The following is a 15,543-nucleotide window of genomic DNA, read 5'->3' as shown; positions in this document are numbered from 1 at the left end:
AAAACACTATAATGCAATATACTGCAATAATACAAAAATACTACAAAAATACAAAAAAAAAATACTACCATGGAAATACTACATAAAAATTACTTCATAGATACTACAAAATAGTATAAAACAAAACTACCGTATTTTCCGCACTATAAGGCGCACCTAAAAGCCTTTATTTTTTTCAAAAGATGACCATGCGCCTTATAATACAGTGCGCCTTATTTATGGATCAACATTAAGTTTTCCAACTAACTTGCAGCCGCCGACTCGATTTTCCCCCGAACGCCAAGTAGTACGCGGTGGATGCTGGGATTTTTTTACCGGCGTTTCATTGGCTAACCAATATGTCAATCATCATTTGAATTGATCTTTATTGGCTAAAGTTATTCGGAGGTCAAGAAACGGATCCTTTTTATCATTTACAGACTGCCATTGGCTCAAACGGCAAACAAAGCCTGCAATTGGCCGAAAAAGACGTGTCAATCATCATTTGAATCGATCACTATTGGCTAAAGTTATTCGGAGGTCAAGAGGCGGATACTTTTTATCATTTACAGACTGCCATTGGCTCAAACGGCAAACAAAGCCTGCAATTGGCCGAAAAAGACGTGTCAATCATCAGTTGAATCGATCACTATTGGCTAAAGTTATTCAGAGGTCAAGAGGCGGATCCTTTTTATCATTTACAGACTGCCATTGGCTCAGACGGCAAACAAAGCCTGCAATTGGCCGAAAAAGACGTGTCAATCATCAGTTGAAACGATCACTATTGGCTAAAGTTATTCGGAGGTCAAGAGGCGGATCCTTTTTATAATTTACAGGCTGCCATTGGCTTAAACAGCGAAACAAAGCCTGCAATTGGCCGAAAATACGTATGCGTATAGCATGTGGCTGACGGCATAGAGAAAGCATTTTTTTCTATTCTGTATTTGTAAATATTGTATTCTCCTGGATTTACTACCCTCACGGATATAAGAGGACATTGCCTGCACATTATTATGAACACAACGACTTCGGTGAGCTACTCCGGCTTTCTATATTATCCCTGTATCTTGTTTCAGACTGAACTCGATGTTTCTGTGATAAGCGGTGCAGATAATGGATGGAATGCAGTGTCTATTTTTAAATTCAACTCAATTCCAAGTGTTTATTGTCATACGCACAGTAAAGTTGCGAGCGAAAAAGAAAATAGATACGAAGGAATGGTTATCATTTATTGAATCCCAAGACTTTAACCTTCCGAATGATGGAACGATGCATTTGAGTGACATCTTACGGACACCGCATCCGCACGTGTTCTCGACACGTATTTGCGTCTTTGCAAGCTTTGGGAATGTTAAGGGGGTAATAAGTTGGACTGAACTATCTGACTGTTTTGTCCACGTTCCCATTGTAGCGCCTTATAATCCGGTGCGTCTTATATATGTCAAAAATAGGACCAAAAACTAGTTTTTCGGGGTGCGCCCTATAACCCGGTGTGCCTTATAGTGCGGAAAATACGGTATATGTATATATATACACATTTAATTGATTCTTTAAATCCTGTGTCTAAAATGTACTTTTTTTTCCCTGTCAGGGGCAATTGGACCATGCAACCAGGCCCTGGGCCTGGTTTGGCTCCAGAGTTGACAGATGAAGAAAAAGAAATTATAAACGGTGTGATTGCCCGAGCTGAGAAAATGGAGGCCATGGAGCAGGAGCGAATCGGGTGAGTCGCCAAGCCGGCGCATGGAAATCCACTCAATCCGCTGCCATGATTGAACTGGAAGTGGTTTTAAGCAATATGGTTGAAGTCAGGTGTGCTTCTGCAGGCGTTTAATAAACCGCCTGGATGACATGAAGAAGACTGTGTGTGGGGATGGCCTGTCTCGCTGTGTGCTGTGCGGGGAGCAGCTGGGAACACCTGGGGTCAGTTCAGTGGTGTGTGAGGACTGCAAAAAGGTGAGAGATAAAATAACAATACAGTACTTAAATAAATGGCAGTTTCCCATGAAAAAAGGTCAAATCTATATGTTGTCAGAAAATATGTTTTGTACTCTATCAACTTATTGCACATAAAAATAGAAAAAATATTTCCCCTTTAGCAAAAAAAGTTGATTTATTGACATACAGGGTGTTTCAAAACCACCACAAAGTACTAAAGTAACAGTCTCACAAGCCCCGGGCCCACTTAAAGTTAGATTTGGGATAGTAATTTAAGGCCGCAGCCTTAAAATGAAAGTCCGAAGGGAGAGTGTGTATTATTAACCGCCTCCTGGCGGTCAAATATAATTCATTAAAGAAATATATGCTGATTTAAAAATATAATCAAAAATAAATAAGCTAGGGCAGCACGGTGGCGCAGTGGTTAGCGCGTGTGCGGCACAGTTCTGAGGTCATGGGAACCTCCTCCGTGGGTTCAAATCCAGCTACCGGCCCTACTGTGCGGAGTTTGTATGTTCTCCCCGTGCTTGCGTGGGTTTCCTCCGGGCACTCCGGTTACCTCCCACATTCCAAAGACATGCATTTCAGGTGAATTGGCCGGTCCAAATTGTCCCTAGGTGTGACTGAGCGAGTGAGTTGTCTGTCCCCGTGTGCCCTGTGATTGGCTGGCAACCAGTGGTGTCCCCTGCCCACTGCCCGGAGTTGGCTGGGATGGGATACAGCCCCCCCGCGACCCTAATAAGGATCAGCGGTACAGCTAATGAGATGAGATGAGATAAATGAGCTATGAAATAAACGTCCATGATAAAAATACTCATTGAGAAATATGCATTTATTGTCAGGGACCAGGAACGGAGACGGGAACCCAACTGCGCTAGTTTCTTAGTTTTATTGAAAGAGAGTGAGAGTAAGGCTTGGTTGAAAGCTTGATCCGAGGACTGGCGGAGAGCGGGAGCAAGCAAGGCGGGGATGACACTTCCGTGTCGGAAGAAGGCAGCAATTGGCCGAAAAAGAGACAATACAAAAATATCGTTTGACCAGGGCTGGAGATCAGAGGCGATGTCTAGTTCGTAATAGAGGTCGTAGGCAGGCGGCGGGCAGAACAGGCGTAGTCAGGTTCGGAAACGGGTCGAAAAACGGGAATCGTACGGGAGTCAATAACAGGGAGTCAGGTTCCTGAAGGCTTGTGGGAGCTGAGGGTTCACAACGATCGGACGCCGGTAACAGGGAGTCGGGGGGTTTAACAGTGGCTAGGAGCCAATTAGCGACCAGGGCTGTTGGCGCCACCGGGGCAGCCGCAGGTGCTCCGAATCAGTAATCATGACATTTATTTGCTTGAATGTGCTTGAATTTGGCCATGAAAAGGTGTGCAATCCCAAATTATCAGATAAAAATGCATTTTTTAAAATACTTGTAGGTCGAGAAAAATGTGCATGTATTTTACATAACAGGAGCTTCAACTAAGGGAAGCTGACATAGTTTTCTGCCATGTCACAGCTTTTGGGTACCCAAAACATTGCTCGATAGGCTGGGCAAAAAAAAAAAAGAGAAGAAAACAAAAATGGTGCGATTTAGTCATTTTTAGTCTCTGTTGTTTATATTATTCCATATGCTTTTTTTCTGTTTCACTACACACAAATAGACATCTAGTGGTCAAAAAATACATACAACCCCTTTAAAAAAGACGTACGTGCCTTTCCGACTTGAAAAGAATAGCACGACAGTGCGCCCCTGCACAAGAGGTAAAAACGCGGTTATGTGCTCGAGGCATACTTTTGCTTAACACATAACACATCAGAGATATCCCTAGATACAATTTGCACCCTAGGGGGACCAGAGAGGAATAACACCAGAGTGAGTGCATTATGCCACAAATGATCATGCACAATTTTTTATCTCTCTCACCACACAAATGTGAATATGTGACTTTATACCCAACGGTTGTACAGTAAATCGCTTTAAATTATATATATTTGGTTTGTAATCTAATTTGATGGTTACCGATTTGGCCAGAAGGTCTACGCTTACGGTTTCCCACAGGAACTGGTTCAAAATTGCCTCATATTCTGTCTTGCATTGTTACAAAGGACGCAATACTCCAAACATATTGCATTTTTAGCTTTAAATTATCGATTTCGCAGTTCATGGATAATGATTGGTCAGTCCTAAAGGAAAGTAATGTAGACACACAAATAAAAAATGCACGTGGGTTGATTCCAACAAACCATGGTATATTTACATGACCAAGAAAATGTAATCAAACAAAACAATAAAGAACATTGTTGACAGAAGCACTTGCGGTGTTTGCAAGGGAGCAGGAGGAAGACATTTTGTAGCAAGTGAACAGAACCTAACAATAAAACCGATTTTAAGATTATTAACTCTTAAATGATCAGGGATTATTCCATAGCTTGTCAAAATGATATTTATACCCATCACCAGAACAGTTAGTTTTGAAATCCTATCTCGCCTACTCATGGGTCAGACAAAGCATCACGTGGGGAAGAAAAAGGGTGGCGGGGGGCATGGTGAACCCCCATCCTCCTCAGGAAAGTTTCTCCAAACCTTTTGTTGAAGCCATTGTGCCTTTTTCAGCCGATGGATAGGGAAAGGGAGAAACATAACTGGGTTCGCCATGTTTCCTGCCTGAGGAGACAAGGCAATGGATCTCGCCCTTCTTGGTCACCATTGTCCCAAGTGGGCACAGGCTGGCGTAGCCTCCCTTTTGAGTGCGTGTGAAGAAAAAGAGGCAGAAGGGTGTTTGCGCCTCTCTTTTAAAGGCGAGTGATGTCAGTCATTGGAGGCTTGTCCTGTGACTGGATAAATTCCTGTTGATGCTTTTGAAAATAAAGCTCTTCAATTGGTTAATTATAATAATGGTATATAACAAGGAAATTTTCATTCAGAGACACAATGAAATAAATCCTCTGACATTGAATATGATACATATGCAAATCATTGTGGTTTTGATTACAAATAAACACTTTATCCCACACTTAATCTTTTATATCCTTTATAAACTTAAAAGACTCCTTGTGATTAAGGGTTATACAAATAAAAATGACTTGACTTGACTTTAGGGCAGGGGTCAGGAACCTTTTGACCCAAAGAGCCATAAAAGCAAAAAAATGTTTTAAAAATAAATTGAGAGAACCACATCATATATTTTCAAACAAAATTGAAAAAACTGCCAGACACGCTCTCTAGACAAAAGCTAATTATTTTTATTTCACTGTGTGTCATTTGATGATTTAATCAAATGTATGAAATGATAATAATGCCAAATCCTGTGTCCCAAATCAATGTAAATATGCCATTTACAATTTGTTTTCCACCTTCAGTTAAGAGTGTTGAGGCAATTTTTTTCCATGAAATTTGTCCTTAATAACGGTTTCAAAACAACTTGCATGCAAAGTTCTTTTGTAAAAATGTCACAAATTACTGCAAACGATAAGCATATCGTCATATTCACTTTCAGTGTAGACTGCACTGAGCGAGAGAGAGAGAAGGAAGTGCCTTGCGCTGTGTGCAGGGATCCGCCCACCTGTACTGCTCACCCAACCAAAGTCGTTTGCCAGCGTTTTTATTTAGCAGTTTAAATGGTTTCATATCGTACTTCTGTATTAAGTTGATTCGGCTTTACATGGACCAAAATCGGGATGAAATCACTTGACTTTGGAACGCCACAGAGAGATGTGCAATAGTTTCATTTTATTTCGGAGCCATATGTACTCATGATAAGAGCCATATATGGCTCCCGAGCCAGAGGTTCCCTACCCCTGCTTTAGGGTGTCAAATCTATCCTATATAGCTAGAGATTCTGGTCACTTCCTGTTAATGAATTGTGGGTCTTTCGAAGTGTTGGCAGAACCAGTGGTTGGAAAGTTAGGGTAAATGGATATGTGGTATTGTAGTTTCTCTACACAGTATAAATGTCAAGCTTTTTGTATGTCTCTGTTTCCCTGCTGCATAGAACATGTGTACTAAGTGTGGTACTCAGTGCAGCAGCAAGCCCCGTGCTGTGTGGCTCTGTAAAATCTGCAGAGAACAGAGAGAGGTGAGTGCTTTTTGCACAAAAATAGAAAAGTTCTTGTGGGAAAATCAATCACACAATGTTTTTTTCCCAGGTGTGGAAGAGGTCTGGTGCCTGGTTCTTTAAAGGATTTCCCAAACAGTTCCTTCCTGCACCCATGCCTTTATCCAACACGAAAGACCAACGTGCCCAAGAAGCAGCCCCAAAACCCAGGGAGAAGACAACTCAGCCTCAGCAACTTGGTGGGATTTTTTAGTCTATCAGGTCAGGGGTGTCTAAACAAAGCTAGATTTGGTCAGTGTTGGGCACGTTACTATCAAAAAAGTGATTACAGTTACTAGTTACTTTATTTAAAAGGTAACTGTATAACCCCAACGATTACTGACACTCAAAAGTAGCAAATTATTTTGAAAGTAATTACCAAGTTAAAAATTACAGCATATTCTCACATTGAAATCAACCCCTAAAACTACTTTGAACCCTTCATATTTGCTTTGTCACGGGGCGTCCGTCAGACCCAAATGCAGAACACAAGGAGACCGGATACAAGGGATGTGACTTTACTCCATTAGGAGGACATTTATTTATCGGCACCAAAAAAACTTTACTGGCGGGAAGGGGCTTTGGGACCAGAACTGCTAAGGAGGAGATCTTGAGAGGGAGGCTTACGAGTGAAACTAGAGAGGGGTCCTGGGATGAAGACAAATCTTGAATGGGAGAATTGTGCATTTCATTTTCATTTCAATTGGCAGCAACTTTGATAAAGATGGCTTGAGTGGAAGTTCATGGGACGAAGAGCAAACTGAAGAAGGCGGTTGAAGTGGCAGGTCTTGGAGTGGGTTAACTTGGAACGAGGGGGGAAATAAAGAATGGGTTTGTGGGAAGAGAAGCTTGTTGTTTTGGTGAGTGAAAGTCTCCAGGAATCAAAACGAATCTGCAATGTGACCTGGGAGCCCAGGGTATTAATACGGGGGGGGTTAATTGTCTAATTGGAAACACCTCGAAACAGGAAAAGTGAGGGAGACTGGAAAGTGGGGTAATGCTGCCATCTTTTGCAAGAGCCAAACCAAGACAATCTTGGCTAGTGCATTCTTGAGAGCTTGCAACCTAAAACAACCGATACACTCCATATATATTTTGTCTTTTGTCTTCCAAAAATGAAAAGTTCTTTGAACTTTTTAGTGTTCAAGTAAGAAGGAGGTAGAGTTCAAACACTAGCAATAATCCCCCTAATATAGTATTTATTGATGTTTTTGAGGATGATAAAATTACATCAATTTATTTGTATAGTATTCATAATTGCTTCAGAAAATGGTTCTGCTCGCTAACGACTCAATCTGAAATTGCATTTAGTGTCTATGTTTGTTGCACTGCTAAATGAGGCTCCAGGACTAAATGTTCTTAATTTTATGACTGACGTTACAGGTCATACAAATATTGTCTGGCAGTTGGCTGTAGGCTAGGGTTTGGACACATTTTTGTTAGTTCATTATTCATCATTCATCTTGGGTGCTTGTTAATCCTACAGCACATTTCTCGCTTTCAGATCTGGGTCAGCCTCTTGCAAGTGACAACCAAGTTTCAGGCAAGTTTTCATATGCTCATCATCTGTCAAAGTTTTATGCGCTATTTGTTCATTTTCAGTGAATTTGTTGTTGTAAATGCAAAAAATACTAAGGACTGTGTTTGGGCTGGCTGACTTTATACACCAACCTGGCTGAGGTATGCAAGGACCATATTTGACACCTGAAAAGACAATTATTTTCCACACTTTTACCTGGTTTATTATGCATTTATTTTTACAATGAAATACATCTGAAGCCTGGCTCTTCTTGAAGCAGCGATTTGTCAGATTTTATGATAAATACAATATCTGTGATTGTTCTGATTCACTCCCAAAAATTAATCTGATCACATCACTTAACACGCAAGAATTCCGTCTTTCAAATGTAAAACATTATGAGCCATAAAGGAAAGCAAGTGAGAGTTTATTTAGAAATGTATTATAAAGCCTTGGTTTACTGCCCACTGCTCAGAGATTTTGATCAATATTGTCTTTATAGTATATTTATTGTGTATTTGTTCATGTATATTTTTTATGTTACCTTTATATATTTCATTTTAAAAATACACTTGTTTTCTACTTTCTTTCTTTGTTTTTGTATTTATTTTTGTATTTTGTCATTGTTGGTCCTCCATAGTGATAGCACCTCAAGGTAATTTCTTAATTTAAACAATTTTCTTTTAACCATTTTTTTATCCATGTATGTTTTTTTTACATTGTATTATTTTTCTGTATTTAATTTTTAAGATACCTTCGTTTCCTCCCTCCTTTCTTTGTGTGTATACAACAATAGTCTGTAGTCTGTGCTGCCCTTTGAGACTTCTTGTGATTAAGGGCGTTACAAATAAATATGACTTGACTTGAATTGACTATAATTCTGGAGTTTGAAGCCGGGAACCTTTCCTAAAATAAGGGCCAGTTTTCTTATTAAATGAATAGTAAAAAGTTCTACTGGCTTGATACACATTTGTGAAATTCTGATTCAGTTGACCTTTTATTTTGTTTGAGGCAATGTTTGAACATTTAAAGAAAATCCCATCAAGAAATGCAGATTTATTTAAATCACATAGCACAAAATTAAAAAATAATCTGGTTCACAGTTTGGAAGTCATTGATTCAAATAAAGGCTCTGGCCTCTATGTATGGACATTTCATGTTTTACATGTGCGGGTTTTCTCAGTGCAATCCGGTTTCCTCCTGCATTGCAAATATATGCATTTTCATAGGTGTGAATCTGAGTTGTGTACACTGATAACTCTAAACTTCCACAGGGCTGAGCGTTAACCTAAAAATTTTGTAAGCATCGCTTGAAAAAATGGTGAGCAACATCAATCCTGAGTGTGGCAACCATATCACTATCAAACATGTCCAATCAAATCAAGTTACATTTTGCTGATTTTCTGGCACTTTCACAAATTCACATATAAATGAATTGGCTAATGTACTATTGGAAAGGTTGCACGGCCCACAGACGTCAGTAGTTTTAAGACAAATTTTAGATTAAAATATGATATTTTTTACATAATACTAATGCTTTGTTGATTTATTTAGTTGGTTGCAAAATACAGAACTGTACTGAATCACAATTTTTCAATAGAAGTACAATGTTGGTAAAGATTTTTACTTGATTTATTTGCAAATTATTTACATCAGATTTATGTAACATCAGATTTTTCAGCAACCTAAAAGAATATTTTTGAAATAAATGTGAACCGTCAGACTCCTGTGATGTTATACAACACAAAAGAAGCAAAAAATGTCAAGTTATTTTATAACGATGGTCAAGCAGAAACAAACTTGTTTACCACACTGCGCAAGGGCAGAAACTTGCTGAAGTTATATACCAAGTGCATCCACCAATATCCCCCATTACCCCCGACCCGCCTCTCTTGTTACCCCACCCAAACTCCCCTCTCTCCAGCAAACATTTGTTGACTCAATTTCTACTTGATTTTGACTCCAAAATACAGTACGACATTTAAAACACACAGAGGCAACCTTTGGTCACCCGCATGCATTGTAATTCTTGCCCTGATTTTTATGCCATGGATAGTTATTCTTGTGTGTTGAGAGGGTCTAGGTAGTGCTTAATTGCGTTCGTGCGCAGCTTAAAGGGAACACTGGTTGTGTATCCATATTCTTTGTCAGATATGCAGTCACTGTTTAGGTTGGATTTTTTTGTGATATCATATTTTTTCAAAATGTAGCATGATTTAAAAAAAAAAAAATTGTCGCTGACATATAAGTGGTTATTTATGTGATAGACTCATCCAGAACAAACATAACACATAACAAACATAACAAACTCCCCGAAATGCAGTTCTTCACATAAATTGACTGCTTATTTGGGTTACAGTTTGCTATTCATCAGCTTCAACAAGTTTGACATCATCCACTAGCCTCAATGCATTTTCTTTCCTGAGTGCTTTGCAGAGCTCACGCATGGGACACTTTGTCACATGACCTCCAGATGATAGAAAGGCAATGAACTGAACAGCACTTCCATGTATGCACTCCAGTTGACTGCTATTGCTTGTTGTCATGAATGTAGGTCAATGCCTTTCTCTTATACCTAGCCACTCTTTTGCACATCTGTTCTCCTCTGCACTATCGTACTCCAGTGTTATTGTTATTGTATATTGACTTGTTTACCTGACTGCCCATTTTGCACATCTGGTTAGCTGCTCCTCTTGCACTCTTTGCACTACTGTATAATACTATACATAGCTATAATTATTTAGCATATTTTTAGTACTTCAATACTCTAACTCAGTACAACATTTATTTATATCTGTACAATCAAGGAAACTGTGCGGGTCAGATGTATTGACTTTTTGTTCTGTATACACGTGTACAAGAATGACAATAAAGTATATCTGAATCTGAACAAAAAGCTGCAACATCAAATGTATCCAGAGACACCAGGGAGTTGTTACATATTCTGCTGCAGTGTGAGCCTGAAGTGTGAATATACGTCTCATGAATAGTTTGTGTTTACTTTGGTATGCTTATTTTTGGGAACAGAGCCCAAGAGCCGTGCTGGTTATCCACCTGTGGGCCCCAAGCCGTCAGTTGCTCGCATGGCTACAGGCAGTGCTGGCCCTCAAGAGGTGGAGCAAGGGAGCCAGGTGGCCATGAAGAGGATGGTGCCTGTTCAAAGCTCTAAACCGCAACCCAATCTTACGCCCTCTTTGGCTCCACAGGGTAAGAGTTGCATAGAGCACCAATACCTACATGAATACAAGAGATGAACATACAGTGGAACCTCGGTTTTCGACCATAATCCGTTCCAGAACCCTGTTCGAAAACCGATTTGTTCGATCACCGAAAATCGTTTTTCCCATTAAAAGTAATGTAAAATCATTTTAATCCATTCCAACACCCTAAATGCTTACCATGAACGTAAACATGAAGCTAACCGAGGCTAATCGTACGAAAGATTACGCTAACATGAACGTGTACAACTAAAAAAATCAGGTCGTTAGCGAAGCAAGAATTTCTCGAAATTTTTGGTCGAGAACCGATTTGTTCGAACTGAGAGCCGTTCGAAAACCGAGGTTCCACTGTATTTTGGGGTAAAGGATTTCACAGATTCTTAAACAAGCAATATGTGAGGAAATAGTACATGGTTTTGGCATAAAATTTATATATATTTCATCAGTATATTGCATTTCTTTTCCTAAAAAAATGAATTTTGAAGACAGTATTTCTTCTTTCTGTCATCCTGAGCTGTGGTATCGTTGGAGGGACACCAGCACCCAAGCAAGCCGGTCACCATATTGTTTCACATGTTAACCCCTTGACGTTAACGTTTGTCAGCAGGCCGGAAAATTGTTGAGAAGCAAATACGTGTCTGTTCGATGTCACCAATCACTGAAAATAGTCATGCCACATATCTTTGGAAAGCTTAAACTCTTGAGCATCAAAATATGCTTTCATTCATTTCAAAATGTACTCATCACAAAAACAAGTCTGAAACAAGATACCCAAAAACTATAAAGCCGGGGTAACTCACCAATAAGTTCCCTATCGTCATGTGATTATAGGATTCCCCGCAAACATGGACTCGTTACATTCAGGACCGTCCAATAAATCCAACCTTGTAAAATATTTACTCCAAAACACATTATAATGCGGACAGATTGGAAAAATCTGCCTACAATCATTTCTGCATCATTGGATGTTCCTTGTTTCAATTTGTTGGCTTCGCTACATAATTTCTTTTTACACATAAACAGATTGACACCAGTCTTGGCCAATGTCAGGTTTTTTGTCATGGTCCACATTGACTACAGCCTGTATGCGTTTGTAGGTCAGGTAGGACGAGAAGGCAGCACTTACTCTTCTGGTGTAGCCCATTCAGAACCCAGAGTACCTCCTGCTGCACGAGAGGACAGAAGGCAACCCACTGCTTACGCTGCTCCTTCTGCTCGAAATCAACCTCCCCCAGCAGCGGAGGACGAAGACGTCAACGACTACGACTCTGATGAAGCCAGTGAGATAGTTTGTCACACGTACCTCTTATTCCTTGGAAAATGCTGATGTTGTCTAATTTAGATCAGGGGTCTCCAAGTGTTGAGTTACTGCAAAAGGCATCCAGTTTTATATTACTTTCTAAAATAGCTACTAAGCTAGATAGTTAAAGGTACTCTGATAGTTAGCTAGAAAAGTAAACTGGTAATAAACTAGGTAGATAGCTAGCAAAGAGTGAATAGCTGGATAGCTTGCTGGAGAGGCCAAAATTTAGCTTGGTGACTAGCAAAAAAGCTCAAATGTTAGCCAGAAGTTTGCTAAATAGCTCAAAGGTAGAAAGCTAGTTATCTACAAAGCTAAAACGGTAGGATGACAGCTACAAAGCTAAAATGGTAGTCAGATAGCAGGCTAAAAATAACCTGCACATTTTTTGCTCATTCCCTTCCTAAAACTCATATATTGGATTTTCCTCTAAAATAAATAAATGAAAAGATCAATAAGTTAATTTGTTTAATACATGAATGTTGCTAGGTAGCTTGCTAAATAGCTAAAAGGTAGGTGGCCAGCTAGCTACAAAGCTGAAAAGGTAGTTTTTTAGAAAATCACAATGACCAAACACTGGTGAGTTATTTTCAGAACAGGTCTGTGTGCACCTCAACTGTCCTGAGGTGCACCCTCAGGACATCACATTGGAGACCCTGAGTTTTTAAAAAGTGTCATGATTATTTTTATTTGATTTTTCAGTCCAAGGCACAGCGCCGCAGTGGTTAGCGCGTGTGTGGCACATTTCTGAGGTCATGATATCAAACCCCCCTGTGCGGAGTTTGCATGTTCTCCCCGTGCTTGTGTGGGTTTCCTCCAGGCACTCCAGTTTCCTCCCACATTCCAAAAACATGCATGTCAGGTTAATTGACCGGTCCAAATTGTCCCTGGGTGTGAATGAGCGAGTGAATTGTCTGTCCCTGTGTGCCCTGCGACTGGCTGGCAACCAGTTCAGGGTGTCCCCTGCCCACTGCCCGAAGATAGCTGGGATGGGCTCCAGCATCCCCATGACCCTACTAAGGATAAGCGGTTCAGATAATGGATGAATTGATTTACAGTCCTCATTTGGGAACTTTTTCACTTTACCATGGTAATAATAGCAATAATCACGAGGTCTCGAAGCAGCCGAATGTTATGAACAAATTTGAAAGGTATTGTAAAAAACTCAACTCTATAGCTTCTTGATGAAATTGGACTGAAAAGGAAATGTTTCTCTTTCTTTTTTTAAAAAACACTCCCTATCTATATATTCTTTCATTATATACTCAGATAAACATATCATATTATCTATCACAGAAGGGCTATTTGTGCTGAAACAAAGCACATAAACTATTTTATTAGGAAGAAAAAAACATGGGCTGTGTTATGTTTGCAAACACATAACAAGTGACTCCTCTTGGCGTCTTTCAGCTACTTTGGGCTCTCTGGAGTTCAGTCTTATGTATGACCAGGAAAGCAACAGCCTTCACTGCAGCATCCTCAAAGCAAAGGTACGATCACATTTAGGGTTGTTGTGGTAATAATTCATTAATCAAACTTGCTTTTCCCTCAGGGCTTAAAACCTATGGATTCAAATGGACTGGCTGACCCTTATGTAAAGCTTCATCTGCTACCAGGGGCTAGTAAGGTAGATATAATTGAACATCAGAAACACATTTTATTTAATAATGTGTATTAAAAACCAAAACAAAAAAAAGGAAATAATTTTGGGATTCAGGAGAAGTTTTGGGTTGGCTCAAGCCTGACACGTTGTGGTTATGGAGAAAAAAGGGTTCGGTGTTCAGAAAAAGACAAGAATAATCCATCCATCCATTTTCTGTGCACCTTATCCTCAGTAGGGTCACGGGGGACAAGAACAATATTAAGTCAATATGAATATGCAGTGGCGTGCACAGACATTTCGTAAAGTAGACACTCAAAGAGAAATATGCTCATACACATCTTTATGAACATAAATGTAATATATTAATAAACCATTTTAATATGTGCACATGTCAATTGCTATTTGATAATAATTAAAACTCTGTACACGTTTTCAACATTATGTACGTCATGTTTACAATGAATAAATAAATCATTACAATGTAGGTTTGGCATGTTGCGTCGGCTTTTTAAAAAACCCTGGTTAATTTAGTTGTAGTTTGTTTGTTTTTTCATTTTCTTTCTTTTATTGTAAAGAACATTGTAAATCCAGTGTTACTTTGCACTTTTTAAACTTTATCTGTCATTATTGACCTCAGTAAAGTGGTAAAGGTGGAAAACTATTTTTGAAGTGTCCTTAAAAAGTTAAATGTAGAATATTTTCTGTATTAAGTACTTGTTAAAGGTGGGTAGCGTAGTTAGAGGTGTTCTCAAAAAATTAAAAGGTAAATATTTTCTTCATTAAGGATGTCAAGTCAAGTCACATTTTTACAGCCCTTAATCACAAAAATGTCTCAAAGGACTGCACAGGATTACTATAACACCATTACCTGATCTTAAACCAACATGCGGGCAAGTAAAAATTCAAAACCTCAGCGTGAGGAAAAAAGAAACCTTGAGAATGGGCCTCACAAGTGGTAATCCCCCTTCCAGGATGACCGGGGTGGAATAGATTTAGCATTGGGTTACAGTACACAAACATATTAAACACTAGGTAACATGTTGAAATTTGTCCGGAAAGTGCATGACAGCAATTGATGTGTTATCAATGCCAAACTGATTTCAAAGAGCCCTTATGCTTTATTTTCAATTGTGCCTATTTGTTTTCATTTTAATTTTGTCAGGCCTGTTAGGAGCGGAACAAACCCCTAAAATGTGGAAAAAGAAGAGTTTATTTGAGCGTGTCTAAGAACTGCATTTTTTTTTTTTTTTTTTTTTTTTTTTTTGGTTTGAACAAATTTATTGACACTAAAAACAGAAAACAATCATGACAATCTCAACAGCAATTAAGCACATTCACAATATTATATTCCAATATTACGTTTTTAACAGCAAACACAAAGTGAGGTTTGAACAAACCTTCAACTGCATACATATTATATGTGACTCTGCTGCCATCTCCTAGCTAAAAGTCATTATTTCAGGCCCAAGTTTTACAATGCCTGACCCCACCTTTAAAGGTAAGGTGCACAGTTTAAGGTGGTTTTAAAAAGTTGAATATTTTCTCTATTAAGTATGAGTTAACAATGCCCAATGCTCATGCACTACCTAGTGTCTACCTTTGTCAGGAGTCTCAAACTCAATTGAGTTCAGGGCCACTAAAACTATGATCCGAGGCTAAGTTAGGCCACATGGGGTTTTCCACTAAAACAGCGCTGATAAAAACGTTCTTAAAGGGACACTATTTTATATTCGTCCACGAGATGTCGCTGTAATGTATAGTGCCACCCAAAATTAGTCCAAGGCAGACTACAAACTACGGAGACTGAAAGTTAGCAAAAAGGTCAAGTCAAGTGAAGTCATGTTTATTTGTATAGCCCCCAATCATAAGAATGCAAAGGGCTGCAAAGACCACAATTACAACATCCCCTGA

At 39.3% G+C, this 15,543-nt stretch overlaps 1 protein-coding gene and 1 long non-coding RNA gene across 4 annotated transcripts in view; both read left to right on the top strand.

Moving 5' to 3' along the window:
- The window catches only part of LOC148364960 (uncharacterized), a 79,108-nt gene that overhangs the window by 48,420 nt on the left and 15,145 nt on the right, over positions 1-15,543 (top strand). The window lies entirely within an intron of this gene.
- LOC148364961 (rabphilin-3A-like) overlaps positions 1-15,543 on the top strand; it is a 53,824-nt gene that overhangs the window by 29,385 nt on the left and 8,896 nt on the right. For 2 of the 3 annotated variants that reach the window (XM_088335321.1, XM_088335322.1), the window contains 9 exons: positions 1,571-1,702; positions 1,806-1,935; positions 5,891-5,974; positions 6,045-6,192; positions 7,497-7,535; positions 10,539-10,718; positions 11,827-12,009; positions 13,440-13,519; positions 13,582-13,656. In XM_088335321.1, coding sequence (XP_088191447.1) covers positions 1,571-1,702; positions 1,806-1,935; positions 5,891-5,974; positions 6,045-6,192; positions 7,497-7,535; positions 10,539-10,718; positions 11,827-12,009; positions 13,440-13,519; positions 13,582-13,656 — 1,051 coding nt within the window. The remainder of the gene's footprint in view (positions 1-1,570; positions 1,703-1,805; positions 1,936-5,890; positions 5,975-6,044; positions 6,193-7,496; positions 7,536-10,538; positions 10,719-11,826; positions 12,010-13,439; positions 13,520-13,581; positions 13,657-15,543) is intronic. The other variant, XM_088335323.1, reaches the window with a different exon arrangement.

The sequence above is a fragment of the Urocampus carinirostris genome, chromosome 5, assembly GCF_059441175.1.
Source record: "Urocampus carinirostris isolate Australia breed hairy pipefish chromosome 5, RoL_Ucar_1.0, whole genome shotgun sequence".
Taxonomy (NCBI): domain Eukaryota; kingdom Metazoa; phylum Chordata; class Actinopteri; order Syngnathiformes; family Syngnathidae; genus Urocampus; species Urocampus carinirostris.
This window is presented reverse-complemented; position numbering and strand designations above follow the sequence as displayed.